This window comes from Sturnira hondurensis, unplaced genomic scaffold, assembly GCF_014824575.4.
Source record: "Sturnira hondurensis isolate 20B ecotype Veracruz unplaced genomic scaffold, ASM1482457v3 Scaffold0004136, whole genome shotgun sequence".
Lineage (NCBI taxonomy): Eukaryota > Metazoa > Chordata > Mammalia > Chiroptera > Phyllostomidae > Sturnira > Sturnira hondurensis.
In genome coordinates, this window is record NW_028076767.1 from 29,812,565 (window position 1) to 29,826,737 (window position 14,173).

The following is a 14,173-nucleotide window of genomic DNA, read 5'->3' on the forward strand; positions in this document are numbered from 1 at the left end:
CCTATGAATTTCAGATGTCTCAGCGAGCTTTGGTGTCATTTCCTAGCAATAAGTGAGAGCCAGTTAATTTTTATTTCACATACATGAAGCTAATCTTTCTAGGTGCCTCTGAAGGTAAGATCATTTAATTTCTTTGACTTGCTTATAAATAAGTGAAGCCTGTATTTCCAGAACCACCACTAGAGTGGATGTGAATCTGACACCCCCTCCCTGTCTGCCCTGTTAAAGATAAATCTAAGATTGTAAATCCATCAGCTTCCACAGTCAGGCCTGTATTTTTCAGATAACGTAGCCTTCTGTCTGCAGACAGACACACAGCGGAGTCAGAGCGTCTGTCTTCTCAGACAGTTGTGCTGGGTGCGTCTGAGCCTTTTAGTCTTGTGTGCGCGGGGAGAAGTAGCATGGTGCTCTTACCTTTCCTGACTTTTAAAAATTAAAGTTTTATGATCCTTTCCCTTAGTCCTTAATGGGAAGGCAGCGGCATCCCTTTTTATATGACAAACAAGTTTATTATAAGTTTTTATATTTTCTACATGTTCACTTTATTGGTACAAACTTAAAGTTTTGATTTTTCTTTTTAATAGGTGCAGTGTTTGAGATAATTTGTTTTTGACCTTTACTGCCCTTTTATCTTTTTTGGGTAATTCTTTGTACTCCTGCTGCCTACCTCTCCTCACCCCTCTTCCCCCACTTTTTTAAACCTTGGTATCTGTTGGGTGAACAGTATATCTTTTCATCGCTTTTAGAATGTGAGATATTTCCAGTGTATCTACTTTTTTGCTGAATCCAAAGATAAATATATATATATATTTTTAAAGATCAAAACGATATAAAGGGGATAGGTTTCTTCCTTTAAAAAAGCAAATAGAAATTGTTAATGTTCATATTATGATGCCACTTTCCTAAATTGTGCATCTTGGTGGAAAGGTGTAAATAGAATCAACAGGACTGCTTAAGCATATTTGCTAAGGTGAGTTGGGGGTGTAGGGGCGAGGAGCTGTAGAACATAATTGGCTTGCTGTCCTAGAAGGTCTTTGACCCAGAGATGCAGCTGGAGAGTAATCGAATGCATTGCCAGCTACCCATATGCCTGTGCAGTTCCCTTTTTATTTGCAGAAGCCATGAGTTCTGTTCACCAGTGGGAAATTCATAGTGAAACCTCTAGGCTCCATGAGATCCTAGTTACTCATGGAGCTAGGATGAGCTGGGAGGAGTGGGCGTGGTTGCTCAGCCCTGAGGCGAACTGTTTAGTAATGAGCAGGGCGATGTTTTCTCTTTCCTTCTTTCTCTTTCTCTTTCCGTTGAATGGAATTTTGAAGAAGATGGAAATGTCATTCTGAGAGCAATATTTAAATTCTCAGGAATTGACTTACAGTATTGAGAATGAATTGTTTCAATCAAGTTTACATTAAATGTTGCTTTTTAAAAATCTCAATCATTCTTCACACTGCAAAGACTCCAAACCACACGGGGTAACTGTGAGATGGCTGTGTGGTAACTACGACTGTTTTGCTGATCATTTTGGGTGTCACTGTAAATAAAGGTTTCTATTTAAAATTGAAGCCTAAGAGCTTGCTTTATTTATTTTTTAAAAAATTCCCCTTTGGATTAAGGGTAAAAAAAATGAAGGGCTCTTATTTCAAATGATCATAGCAGTTTCTGTGAGGTTAAAAGAAATTTCCCCCAAATGCCTTTCATTGTCTGTAGCAACAGAAATAGCAAAACTGGAGATTATGCTCTGAAAACATGTTCCAGAAAGAAATCTTGAAAAACATGGAAGCAAAGGTGAGTGCCTAGGGGTCTAGTCAATGAGGAATGCGTTGGACTAGCTGATGGCTGAGGTTCCTCCCATCCCTGCATTCGGACAGCTCCCTCTGCCGGGTTAGACACCTGGGGTACAGAGAAGGGTCAGTGAATTGCTGTGCATTTCACACAGTTTAAAAGGTAGGTCGTGTAATGTGAGACTTACCTGTGAGGTCCCTGAAATACAGTAAATTTTAGTCATTAATTTATAATTATTTCCCCATTGGTAGTTTTTTAAGTCCAAGGTGTCACCTTCAAAAAAGGTATTGCCTTGTAGTGTCTTGATTTTTTTTTTTTTTTTAAAGAAACCAAACCAAAAACCTCTCGAGGATGGCCTTTTACAAAATGTCAAGGGTGACCTCATACCAACTGCTGGTCATTGGCTAGAGTTTTGAACACTGTTTGACAGTACTTAGTCTACAAAATTTCTTTACAAATACAATTTCATTAAAACCTGGGACATACATGAACTTCGTTTCTTTTCAGTACTTGAAAAAACATTAGTTCTGGGGGAGAGAATGAAAGAATAGTGGGAGGGACGGTGTCTGGACTGAGCAGAAAGGCCCACACTGTCCGGGGTGTTCACTGACGCCACCACCCTGAAAAGGGGGTTTCCTCGTAGTCAGGTCCCCCTTGCAGTTCCACACTGGTTACATGTAGAGTCGCATATATACAGTGAAGTCAGTTTCTTTAGAGGTGGCCAGGGTGACAGGGCTAGATGAGTGTCACTTCTTTTGTGCTAGTGACTCCAGGTCGGACTGTGCACCGTTTCCAGCACCTGCCAGTTGCCTCTGTCCTGCTACTTAGTTCTTCTTCGTAACGAACCAGAAGGTGAGAGGATTTGAACAGGGTTGTTCTTCCCCTATGACTTAAAAAAATTCCAGTGTCTTTCCATCCTTTGGGGAAATTTCCAAAAAAAAAAAAAAATAATAATCTTTTTTCCTCTTGTGAGCCTCCTGGAGAGGGTTAGTGGTGACTTTTTGACGTAAAATGCATTTTGTGCAGCTGGTGAGGTATAATCCAAAGCAAAAGCAGGGGCGAAAACAGACTTCCCAAAGCATTGCACACCGCTCCTGGCGGTTCACTCCCAGAATCTGCCGTGTTAACTGAAAGCAGGGTCTGTGTCTCGCAGGCCTCCTGGCTCACAGCACAGGTCTGCTTGAAGTCCTACAGGGTTTGTACGGTCTGCACAGCCAGACGTGGGAGGTCCGTCATGCTTAGCCTTCCCAGCCTTCCCACAGTTGTCCCCTGTGGAACAAAGCAGACTCATCTCAGTATCTGATTATCATGCTTCTTACCGATTGCTTCATCGGTTCTACAGCTGAGTAAGCTTTGCCGCGAGAATGTGGCTGCTGAGAAGTCTAGGTCCCTCAGCACAGTACTGCCACCTGCTCATCTAGTCTGTCAGTTGTGGGCAAAGATGGCACTTAAAGATAGGGGTGGAAGAGTGGCCAAGGAGAACGTGAGATATAAAAATTATGTGCTTCTATTCTGGAAGCACCATTATGGTCCTATTAAAGCTGCATAGGTTTCTGTGCACATAAAGAAATTAGTAGGCCAGAAGTTGCAAATGGGCGCTCACCAAGGGGTTTTGTTTTTCTGCATGTAATCTTAATTGAAAGTTAGCTGCTATTTGAGTTTTGGGACTTTCCTGATGGATTAGAGGATTCAAACGGCAGTGCACTTGTGCCGTTGTCTTAAGACTAGAGACGGCCTTTCTGTGTTGCCCCAGTCCCTCAGCCCCCTGCCAGCTTCTGCTGGCACTGGAGTTTAGCAGGGATGTCGTGGGAACCACTTATTACGGGGCTGCTCTGCGGGTGTTACGGACCAGGTAACACTTCTGCGGCCTTCAGGGTGTCTGGCAGTGACAGTGTTTCGGTGCTTCTCAACCTCTAAGGAATACCTTGAGTTTACCAGGCACAGATTATTGTGTAGAGAACAACAGTGTATGTAGACAAGGTATTAATCTAAAACATGAAACATACAAAGTATGTTATTTACAGGAAAGACATTACTGCTTCCCCTTGTGTTACAGGAACAAATGAGAGTAATACATAGGAATTGGCATGCACACAGATAGCCTTAGCAAAGCGAAGCAAGCTAGAACCGGGTCTCTTTGCAAACTGATTCCTCAACTCACAGTGATTTGGAAGAAGGTCTCTTCATTTCTGGCCACTTCCGACGCTGAAACTGCCTATGTTTTCAAGTGTCAAAAGGAGAATGAGTGTTAACCATCACCAAGAAAGAAAAAGTCACCCCCAAAGAACACTACACAGAAGGTCTCTTTGGTGACCCCTATCACTGGTGGGTGGTCCAGGACCTTGGCAGACCGGACAAAGGGCAAGTCTCAGCCTAACATGTGTGACCTCAGGGGCTGGACTAAAAGGGTGGGCCTAGACAAGGGACCAATCCCGGGCTTTAGAAACAAAACGGAATACCTGTATTGCTCATAGCTTCCTCCATCTTTAAGTCCTAAATGAGAGAGATGAACAAAGTGGAAACAATTTAGGGTGTATGTGCAATGACAAACTTCATAACTGCCCTTTTTCCTCTTTTTAAACACCTTAGGCACTTTGTCCCTTATGATGTTGACAAGTGTTCCCCAGGCAGGTGGAGTGGACGGAATTAGGAGGTGAGCTTCCCTTCCAGCAGCCTCACAGGTCGTCTGCACGGGAGTGGGGCCTTTCCAGTGTTAGGGCCCTGGTGCATTCATTCAACACTGACTTTGATCGTGGTCGGGGAGGCAGATACAGGCACGGGCATCTACGCTACTGGGGACAAAACCAAGGGCCCTGAGAGACGCAGGGCGGTGGGGAGATCGGGGTCTTGTTCTCGGCAAGTTTCCCAGAAGCTACAGTAGTGTGATCAAGAGCGTGGACTTTGGGGTTGGCCGACCCAGTCACGGAGGACAAGTAGGTGCACCTCAGAGGGCTGCCACGGGGTGATCACTGAGGCATATGACGCGCTCTGCACAGCAGCTAGCGCGTGGTGACTAATAAGTGGTGGCCTCAGGACCCTGAAAGCAGCACTTGGTGGATGTTAGGAAGGTGGTGTTTTAGCCACTGATGAGACTTGATCAACTCCCACAGATTCTGGGTTCACTTTTCTGACTAGACATGACCCGCAAAACCCCTAACTGTGGTAACTCTGCTGGGCTACAGGCCCATGTCGGGCGCCTACTCACCCAGGTCCATGTTCCGTGTCCGGGGGTTACACTGCTTGTAACCCTTGCAACTCCGCAGCTCCATGAGCTGTACATGCAGCTGGTTGAGGACGTCCCTGTCCAGTGTATTCACTGCATTCATCAACTGGTGGGGGGAAAGGTGGGTCATCGACAAGGTGAGTGTAGGGACCATCACCCTCTGCGACCAATCAGGGGACTGCCTTCAGGCAGGTTGGCAGTAGTAGGTGCCATGGGGCCGGTGATGTCTGCTTCTGCCAGAGCCGAGAGTTTGGGACAGTTAAAACCAGTTTTTGTCTCTTGTGCCACCAGGGTCACTCTGTGTGAGAGTAAGAAAAAAAAACCCCACTCTGTACTTAACATTGAACTTTGGGAGCCACTGGTCAGGAGACTGACCAAGCTTGGAAGGAAGCCCTTCTATGTCCTGCGTTTTTAAGCAGCCTTCAGTCCCAGTCCCTCAGTTCCTCCCCACTGGGAGGCCGCCGTTTGGTGATGGGATGGATAGTGTGACCTGGGTCCCTGTGTAGCCTGGGAGGTGCTGGTGCCTGAGTAAACCTACGTGCCCCGCCACGCCCTTTTGTAAAATACGGAGATGACCCACCTAAAGAGAAAGACTGGCATACCGCAGAAATGGCATTTAAAAACATTTCATGTAAAGATCGTCAGCCTTACAACACTGCAGACTGGGCCAGTGTGAGGGTCACACCACTGAGAGCTGTAGCGCTGAGGTGCAGTGGTGGCCATCTGTTGTAGACGGGACATGCTCCGCTCACCACGGGCTCCGTGGCTCCTGTTTGTCTTCCGTGTTCCGGGCCCCTTTAGCCATCCCATATGTGTTCAGGTGCCTAACCTGTGGCTGCACTTAGGAAGGCACCGGGCACATAGTGCGTGCTGCATGAGTGTTGGCTGTGGGCCCCCGAGGGCACCGGGCTTGGTCTGGCCCGGCCCCAGGGACCTCTGCAGGCTAGGGGTCTTCCCAAGGTCCCACACGGCCTGCTTTGGTTTAACCTTGCCAGGGAAGAGGCCGCACAGGGCCTAGACTGCAGACGCAGGAAGCTACAGGCAGCGAGGGGCGACTGCACGTGGAGTCCCCAGGTTCTCGGGGTCTTCCCAACTCACTTCTGGCTTAGGGACTTGGTAAGTTTATTGATTCCTCGGGCGGGGGGCCCTAACTGGCAACACCTGTGTACCCCATGCCCCCCTTCTCCAGAGTGGGTTCTCTGTACCTGGTAGGGGTCTGTATTGAGGTCGAAGTACTCGAGGAAGCCAGTTGCAAATTCACAGAAGAGGAAGTTGTGGGTCTCGTTGATGGTCCTCATGCACCAGTAGGTGTTGTTGTTGGCGCTGGTGCAGGCACAGAAGGGCCCCACTGCCAAGGGGACAGAGAGCATGCCGTGAGTGTGCCTGCTGGGGTTCCTGTCCCGGACGGTCCCCAGAGCCACTTCCTGTGGGGAGCACTTGTTGACCCCTGCCACTGTCAGGGAGCCTGTTCCCGAAAGACTTGCGGGGTCTGGCAAGGAAGCACTCACAGGCTGGGGGCGAGGGGAGGCCCTGGAGAAGCCCCTCTTGCCCAGCCTGCCCCATGCCTGCCCCGGGCTCGCTCACATGTCCAGAGAGGTGCGGTCTGCCAGTGCTGGTTGTCGTGGGTAAAGCACGTGAGGCCTGGCATGCTGCACGTGTCGTTGTTCTGCAGCCGTTTCAGCAGCTTGCGAAGTTTCTTCTTGCGCTTCTGCTCCCGCAGCAGCCACACCTTGTCCTTCTCCTGCAGCCCCTTCCTATGGGGACATAGGGCCACACCTCTCAGGGCTCCCCACCTTGGAGTCTCCTAGTGATCAGTGACCCTGAGCCTCTGCTCTTCCTGCCAGAGAGCTGTGGACACAGCACTACAGGGGTCCCAAAGGGAAGAACCTCTGCCACAAAAGTCCCACACTGCAGGTCCAAGGCAGCACAGAGGTGGAGAATTAGATGCTGCTGGGACTCCTGCCCACACCCCTGTTTCTTGGGCCTGTGTTCTGCCCTGCATGGTGAGGTTGCAGTAACCCCCTTCAGTCACACGGGGGCGCCTGAAGACCTCAATGTTGATCAGGCAGTCACCTCTGCTAGGCCTGCCTCAGACTTCCCAGGGAAGGGGCCAGGACTGCTTTTCCTTGCTTGTTTTGGGTTAAGGAAGGGCAGCCTTTGCATCTCTCCCCTGGACCTTAAGCTGCCTTACCTGAAAGGATGCAGACTGGAGCTTTTGTGCTTGAGTCGGCCTTTGTGCTGGGTGTAGTAACTGTAACAGACCCCAAACCCCAGGTTTCAGAAACTGCTTCAGGGTAACTCTCCTGAGTGGGTATAAACTGTGGTTCCCTGGGACCCTGTCCCTCTTTCTGGTGCAGTTCCCGGGAGAGAGTTACCCCTGGGCGGCAGCTCCCTGCCTGCCTGGCTCCTTCCTGCAAGTGTGAGCTGGGAGCCTCTACCTGAGTCTCGGACCAGACGGAGAAGGTTGGGGTGGGTGGAAGTTAGCCAAGGCTGGAAGCTGGGCCTGGCTTTGTGTGGCTTCATCCTCAGCATCACCGGATGGCTGTCCCCAGACCCCCACCCACCTCATGCTTCGTCAGGGGCAGCCCTGAGGGGACCGTGTTTGCAAGCCCCTTCCGAGAAGGTAGCAGACATGCTACAGCTAGGCTTAGGTACCGTTGCACATACAACTTTCATGGTAAATAAAACTTCCTCGGTTTCGCTGCCGCATTTTAAGTGCGTAATAGCCACACGTGGCCACCCTCCTGGACAGCAGAAACAGCCTTTCCCATTGTCATAGAAGTTCTGTTGGACAGTGTTGCTCTCAAGCTCGCCCCCAGGGCCAGGGCTTCCCTGAGCTGGTAATGCGGCTTTGGGCCTCATGGGCTGTTCGGAAGGGCAGTCAGCAGAGGCCTTTTCCGTACTGGGAGCCAGGCCCCCATCCGTCTGCAGTGTGTGAACCCCAGTGTCTGGCTGGCCGCCTAGGGGGTGGTGCCCAGTGGCTGACAGTAGGGATGGGAATGACCGATTTTTTTAACCCTGAGGGAGCAGAGATATAAGTAACAGGCTTCACCGAGGGAATGCTGTGTCCCCAGGGGTGGCCCTGCAGGACCGCTAGGGGACTTCCCGATCCCCTTTGCTTCCTCCTCACCTGATTTTGTGACAGTCACATTCCTCTGGCCGCTTTTTCTTCAGGTGGCCTCGGACTTCTCTCAGGTTCTTAATTTTATTCTGCAGGGTTTCGATCTGGGGGAGGGAGAGGTGAGGAGGCTGTGAAACTCCGGGGCTGGGGAAGAAGGGGGGGCCTGGTGGTGCTCCTCCACGGCCCACATCTGTGGGCACTCGGGGGGCTGCACCTGAAGCAACGAGGCTCCAGCAAAGGAACTGCGAGTCATTTTCTGTCCTGTCCCGCCTGGGGACCAGCTGTACCCACTGAGGACTTAGACGCCCCGCCTCCCCCAGCCAGGCTTGTTGAAAGGACAAAATGGGGTGTGACGGGTACACCAGAAAGGGCTGTGAGGTAACCAAGCTGGCCCGCTGGGACAGGTGCTCCTGGCCCTGGGTCAAGGGCTCTGTGGGGCCTCTGCCCTGGGCCAGGCCTCACTTCACTCCCCGTGAGGCTGGCATCCCCGCCAAGTACGCGGTGGTGAGGCACTGCTCCCTGCCCAGACCCTGTCACCTCGTGGTCGATGTGCAGCTTGTGGTCCTTCCAGGCTTGCAGGGACTTGTACAGGTCCAGGTCACACTGGACTGTGTCGTTCTCGAGGATGTAGCACCTGCTCGGAAGAAGGGACTGTGTGGCCCTGAGCGGGTGAGGGGAGCCTGGCCAGGGGCCTGAGAGGTGTGGGGCCAAGGCCAAGGCCCAGCCTGTCCCTTTCCCCCCCAACCTCTGCCTGGACTCTCACCGATGTGTGACTTTAATGGGGTTGGGCGCTGAAGGGTCCGGAAGGCCTCCAGTGCCACTGAAGTCCCCACCGTCCTTGTCGTCTTGGTCCCGAGGGGCCCCTGGCCAGTACCGCTTGGTCAGGTTGTGGGGCTGGGATGCCTCGTCCAGGCTTATGTGGTGCACCTCGCCGTCCATCTCGATGGCCACTGAGCGGATGGAGCGGTTGCGGGCATAGCTGGCCTTGTACTCTGCGGGCGTCCGAGGGGTGGCTTGGTCAGGAGGGCGTGGAAGGCTGGCGGGGCTCCCTGAGCGGCAGACCCCCGATCTGGGTGGGGCAGCGCCCCCATCAAGAGGCTCCCTGTTGGCTGAGACTCACAGGCTCGTGTAACCTCCCACCCAGGAAGCAGGACCTGCACCCAGCGGGACGGGCCTCGAGGTGATTCAGCTGGGGGATTGAAGTCCCAGGGCTGGGAAGGAATCGGCTTAGGTAATCTCAAGAAAGAGCTATGTCCGGATAAAAAAACAACTGGTCCATCCACACAGCGGCACATTCGGCCGCGCTGCAGGGCAGATGAATGCCGACAGCTTGGTGCCGTGTGGAAGAGCCCAGACACGAAAGCTCTGTTGTGCGAGTCCGTCTGAAATACCCGAAACAGGCAACGACACTCGGCCCCAAAGCAAATCAGTGGTTGCCGCAGGATGCAGGAGGGGTAACGGGTTTCCTTCGGGGGTGATGGAAATGTTTTCAGACCCAGAGGTGGTGGTTGCGCTGCACTGTGAGTGTATTAAATGCTGCTGCTGATTGTGTACTTTAAAGTTGTAAAAATGGTAAATTTTATTTTCCGTGAACTCTGCTTCGATTTAGAGAAAAAAGTAAAGTGGGGGTAAGAACATTAAGGAGATTGACTCAATAATCAGAAACCTCCCAACTAATGAAGGTCCAGGAGCAGACGGCTTCACTGGTGAATTCTACCAAACGCTCAGAAGAAGACTCAAACGTCCAAAAAGGAGACGAGGAGGGAACGCTTCCAGGCTCGTTTAACGAGGCTGGCATTGCGCTGGGGCCGAAATGAAAGGACAAGACGAGAGTTACAGGCCAATATCCCTGAGGAACACGGAATGAAGCATCCTCAGCAAAACAGGAGCAAACCAAACTCAACATAAAAAGAATCACACACCGTGATCAAGTGGGATTTAGTCCAGGGACGCAAGGATGGTTTACTCTCAAGCACACCAATGCGATGCGTGTGTCACGTAACAAAACTAACAGTAAAAATCATAGGGTCTCAAAAGATGCCGGAAAAAAACACTTGACTGAATCCAGTATCTATTTATGGTTCAAACTATCTGGTAAGGAAGATTTATACAAGCCAATAGCAAAAACACGATCTGATTTAGAAAACGCAGAGGCTCTGAATAGACATTTTTCCAAAGAAGATGTACAGACAGCCAACGGGTGCCAGAGAACGTGCTTAGTATCGCCGATTGTTGGGGACATGCACACCCAAGCCACTGCTCACACGCGTTAACAATGGTTATCATCAAACAAGCGGCAAGCCTGGGGAGAGAAGGGAGCCCCTGTGCACGACTGGTGGGAAGGGAATCGGTGCAGCTGTCACAGAAAACAGTATGGAGTTTCCCCCCCGAAAGGGAAATTAGAACCACCACGTGATCCAGCAATCCCACTTCTCAACGTTTATCCGAAGGAAAACACTAACTTGAAAAGGTGTCTGGGCCCCCACGTTCCCTGCAGCATCGTTTACAACAGCCAGGACCCAGAAGCAGCCCAGGTGTCCACGGACAGCTAAGCAGATGAGGATGTGGCACTACGTATATTCACCCAACGGAACACCAACTCGGCCGCGAGGAGGAAACCCTGCCATTCACAACACAACGGACCTGGAGGCATTATACTAAGTGAAGTCAGAGAGAGACATGCCGTGTGATCTCGCTTACATGTGGAATTAAAACACACCACAAAAACAAAAAGCCCAAGGTCATAGATACAGAGAACAGACTGGAAGGTGGCCAGAGAGGGGGTGGGGAGGAAAAGGGAAAAGGGGTGAGGGGGGTCAGAAGGTGTACCAACTCCTAGTTATAAAATCTCGGATGTACAGTGTGGCGGCCTCAGTAACACCGCACATTACGTATCTGTGTGCGGTGACAGATGCGAACTGGACTCATCGTGGTGAGCATTTTGCAATCTATACAAATACTGAATCACCATGTTGTATACCTGAAACTAATCTAATATTATCTGTCAATTATACCACAATAAGACACAAAGAACAAAGCCTGTCGATTTTAATTGGGGGGGGGGGATAAAAAGCCAGGCAGCTCCTCCTGGATAGAAGAGGGAGAAGCCAGGGGAGGTCGCTCAGCCCTCTGGGTCCTGCTTCCCCAGCTGGGAGCTGGGGGCGGCCCTCCACCAGGCTGGCCCTGTTTCTAAACGACCTCAGCTGCTGAAAACGGGGTGTGTGCCAGCTAAAGTCAGAGCTCAGACTTCCTGTGTCTTCTAATAAAGGACACGTTGGATCAGATCGCTAACATTAAGGAACAAAGGGGCGGGTGGTCACGTAGGTGTGTGCGAATTTCCAGCTTCTGCCTGCCCACCTGGGCCCGCACAGGGGTCCCTGGCAGGAGGGGACGCACCTCCCACAGATGGGTGGTGCATTCTTCTGGCCACAGCCCCACCCACTCCTTTGTGCTTCAAAACCCTGCATCCTTCTCTAGGTCTGGTCCCAGCATGCATCCCACACCCCGCCCCAAATGTCCACCTTTCAAAGAGAAAGGCCTGGAGCTGGTCCCCGCCCAGGTTTGTCTGGCTCTGTATGACCACCAGGAGGTGCCCACAGCTCGAGGACTGACTGGAGGCCGGAGGTGTGGCACCCAGGGGGAAAGGGACCCCTGCTCCCGTGTGGCCCAGGACCTGGTTGTGCTGCCCTGTCTATTGGGACAGCTGTTGGCATCTTTCATTTCTCAGGCCCGTGGGATCAAAGGGTCCAGGGCCCAGGTCCAGGAGCGGCATCGCCTCTTTGGCAGAGCCCAGGCCTTTGTGACCCTGGCAGCTTTCTCCTTGGCTCTTCCTCCCCGAGTTCAGTCTCCCTGCAGCCACGGGGCTGGGCCCCGGTGCACAGACCGTGCTGAGCGGATCCCCCTGCGGGAACCGGTCACCTGCCCAGGAGGCCGTGAACCAGACCCCCCTGGGTTCGCTCTGCTTGTCTGTCTGCTTGGGAGCCAGCCGCCTGGTAGCTTCCCACCCTCTACCCCCAGCCACAAAGCCAGGGTGCCCCAAACTGTCTGGCCTTCTGCCTGATGCTGTAAAGAAGCCAGTCTCCCCCAAGTCGGGGCTGTTTCCTTGCCACAGAGACAGAATTGAGTAGTTGGGACAGAGACCGTGTAGCCTGCGAGGCCTCAAATATTTACTCTCCGGCCCTTCACAGAAGAGGCTGGCCAAGCGCCTGTGTAAACCTCTCCCGGCCTGGGGCCACACCCCTCGCTCTCAAGTCACCCCAGCTGTCTCCGTTTCTAGGGTCCCTGAAATGCCCTCTCTCTCACATGTCTTGGGAAAGGGGGCTGCTTAACCCAGTGGCCAAGAACTGAGGCTCCAGATACAAATCCTGAGCCAGGGTGCGGCCACCACAGACCGTGAGCGCCTTTGTGTTCCCTCCTGCGTCCATGTGCCCGCTCCTTCCCCACACTGGGCTCTGTGTAAACGACAACTGACCACCCACTCCCTCTCCACCTGGTCAGCCCCCGTTTCATTTCCTCCAAACATTTTCCACTGAGGGAAAACGTGACCTTCCCATCCTGTTCACCAGCTTACACCTCGTCTTACCCACGAGGTCCCGGGGGTGTCACTGTGTGAAACAGCCCCCCGGCACCCTGCAGAAGTACTGTGCCCTGTTCCCACGTGCAGGGAGGCTGGCCATGCCTTATGGAGAAAATACGCAGGTTGGAGAAGCCTGTGCAGACCTGAGGTGTATGTAGCTCTGTTGGCAGCAAGTTCAATGTTAATGAATCAGTAACGTGTATTGAATAAGGTGCCATTAAACAGAAACGCCCATAAACAAGGCCGTGGAGCCAGAGGCTCACAGGAACCTAACCCCATGTCTCCCCCAGAAGCGGTGGTCTGTTCGCTCATTCAGTGTTCTCAGTGGCTTAGGAGAATGCAGTGCAAGTAACAGCAGCAGATGACATTCTGGGTAGAGAAAGGCACCCAGCCCAGATGAAGAGGCTGCCTAAGCCTTCACACCTCCTCACCCCAGCAGGGGCTGAAGGAGGACAGGCCGTGAGAAAGCCAACGGGCAGAGAGTGGAGGGACATCCTCCGGATGTGGCTGGAAGACTCAGCTGTCACCCCAGGCTGGTCACAGCCGCACTGTGAGCTTAGCGTCCCCAGGGAAGAATGATCTCTGGGAGCTAGGACTTGGTCTCGGTGGGACCTGGTCAGCTGGCCGGAAGTGTCCAAAGCCAAGCAGTTTTCCGTGCTGCCCATAGGCCTGCCCCCTGACCCAAGGACCACCAACCCCGTTAGAGATTCTAGTTCTGTTTTTTCAAACAGTGGCAAAATACACTTAACGTAGTATTTAGCATCTTAACCATTTTTAAGTGTCGAGGTCAGTGGCCTTAGGTACATCCTCATTGTTGTGTGATCACCGCCACCAGCCATCCCCAGAGCTCTTTCCACCCTGCAAAACTGACTCCCTGTCCCCATGAAACACTAACTCCCCATCACCCTTCCCCCGGCCCCCACCATTCTGCCTGTGGATTTCACGCCTCCGGCCCGTGCTACCCCGGCAGAGCCCCGGGCAGGTGGATCTGTCCCTAGTGGCCAGGCTCTGCCTCAGCAGCACTTCCTGCCCGATGGGCCCCCGTTGCATTTCTTTACAAGCTGCGTGGTAACTCCTAAGCTAACCTTTAGCAAGTAAAATCACTGGTTTCTAGACTGAATCACACAGCTAAACATCTCCCTGCTTCGACACGTGGCACAGACGATAATCTTTAAACAATTCGAGGACATGTGACTCAATTAAGCCTTCTCTCTTCCTGTTAACGTGTAGAGGAAAGAAAAAGGCACCAGAATGGCCGAGCCCCAGCCGCACCCAAGCCCTCATCTGAGGACGGCGTAACATCAAGGCCATGTGCACCGCACAGCCGCCCAGGAGCAAAGCAGACGGTTGCTCTTAGGACAGACCGGGTCACACAGCCCGTCTGCTGGCCCAACACCGTTCCCCCTCCAAGTGCTGCCAATGAGATGCTGTCCTGCATCCTTTCTAAGCAGCTGCCCTGCAGCTGGGGCTC

At 52.2% G+C, this 14,173-nt stretch overlaps 1 protein-coding gene across 1 annotated transcript in view; it reads right to left on the bottom strand.

Annotated features, from left to right (window-relative positions):
• Positions 1-2,028: 2,028 nt before the first annotated feature.
• The window catches only part of SULF2 (sulfatase 2), a 93,998-nt gene continuing 81,853 nt past the window's right edge, over positions 2,029-14,173 (bottom strand). Inside the window, exons 12-21 of the mRNA XM_037044243.1 lie at positions 8,890-9,118; positions 8,664-8,760; positions 8,136-8,230; positions 7,197-7,256; positions 6,590-6,759; positions 6,211-6,353; positions 4,988-5,111; positions 4,242-4,275; positions 3,944-3,997; positions 2,029-3,051 (exon numbers count right to left, since the gene is read on the bottom strand). Of these exons, the coding sequence (XP_036900138.1) occupies positions 3,021-3,051; positions 3,944-3,997; positions 4,242-4,275; positions 4,988-5,111; positions 6,211-6,353; positions 6,590-6,759; positions 7,197-7,256; positions 8,136-8,230; positions 8,664-8,760; positions 8,890-9,118 (1,037 nt within the window). The 3' untranslated portion in view covers positions 2,029-3,020. The remainder of the gene's footprint in view (positions 3,052-3,943; positions 3,998-4,241; positions 4,276-4,987; positions 5,112-6,210; positions 6,354-6,589; positions 6,760-7,196; positions 7,257-8,135; positions 8,231-8,663; positions 8,761-8,889; positions 9,119-14,173) is intronic.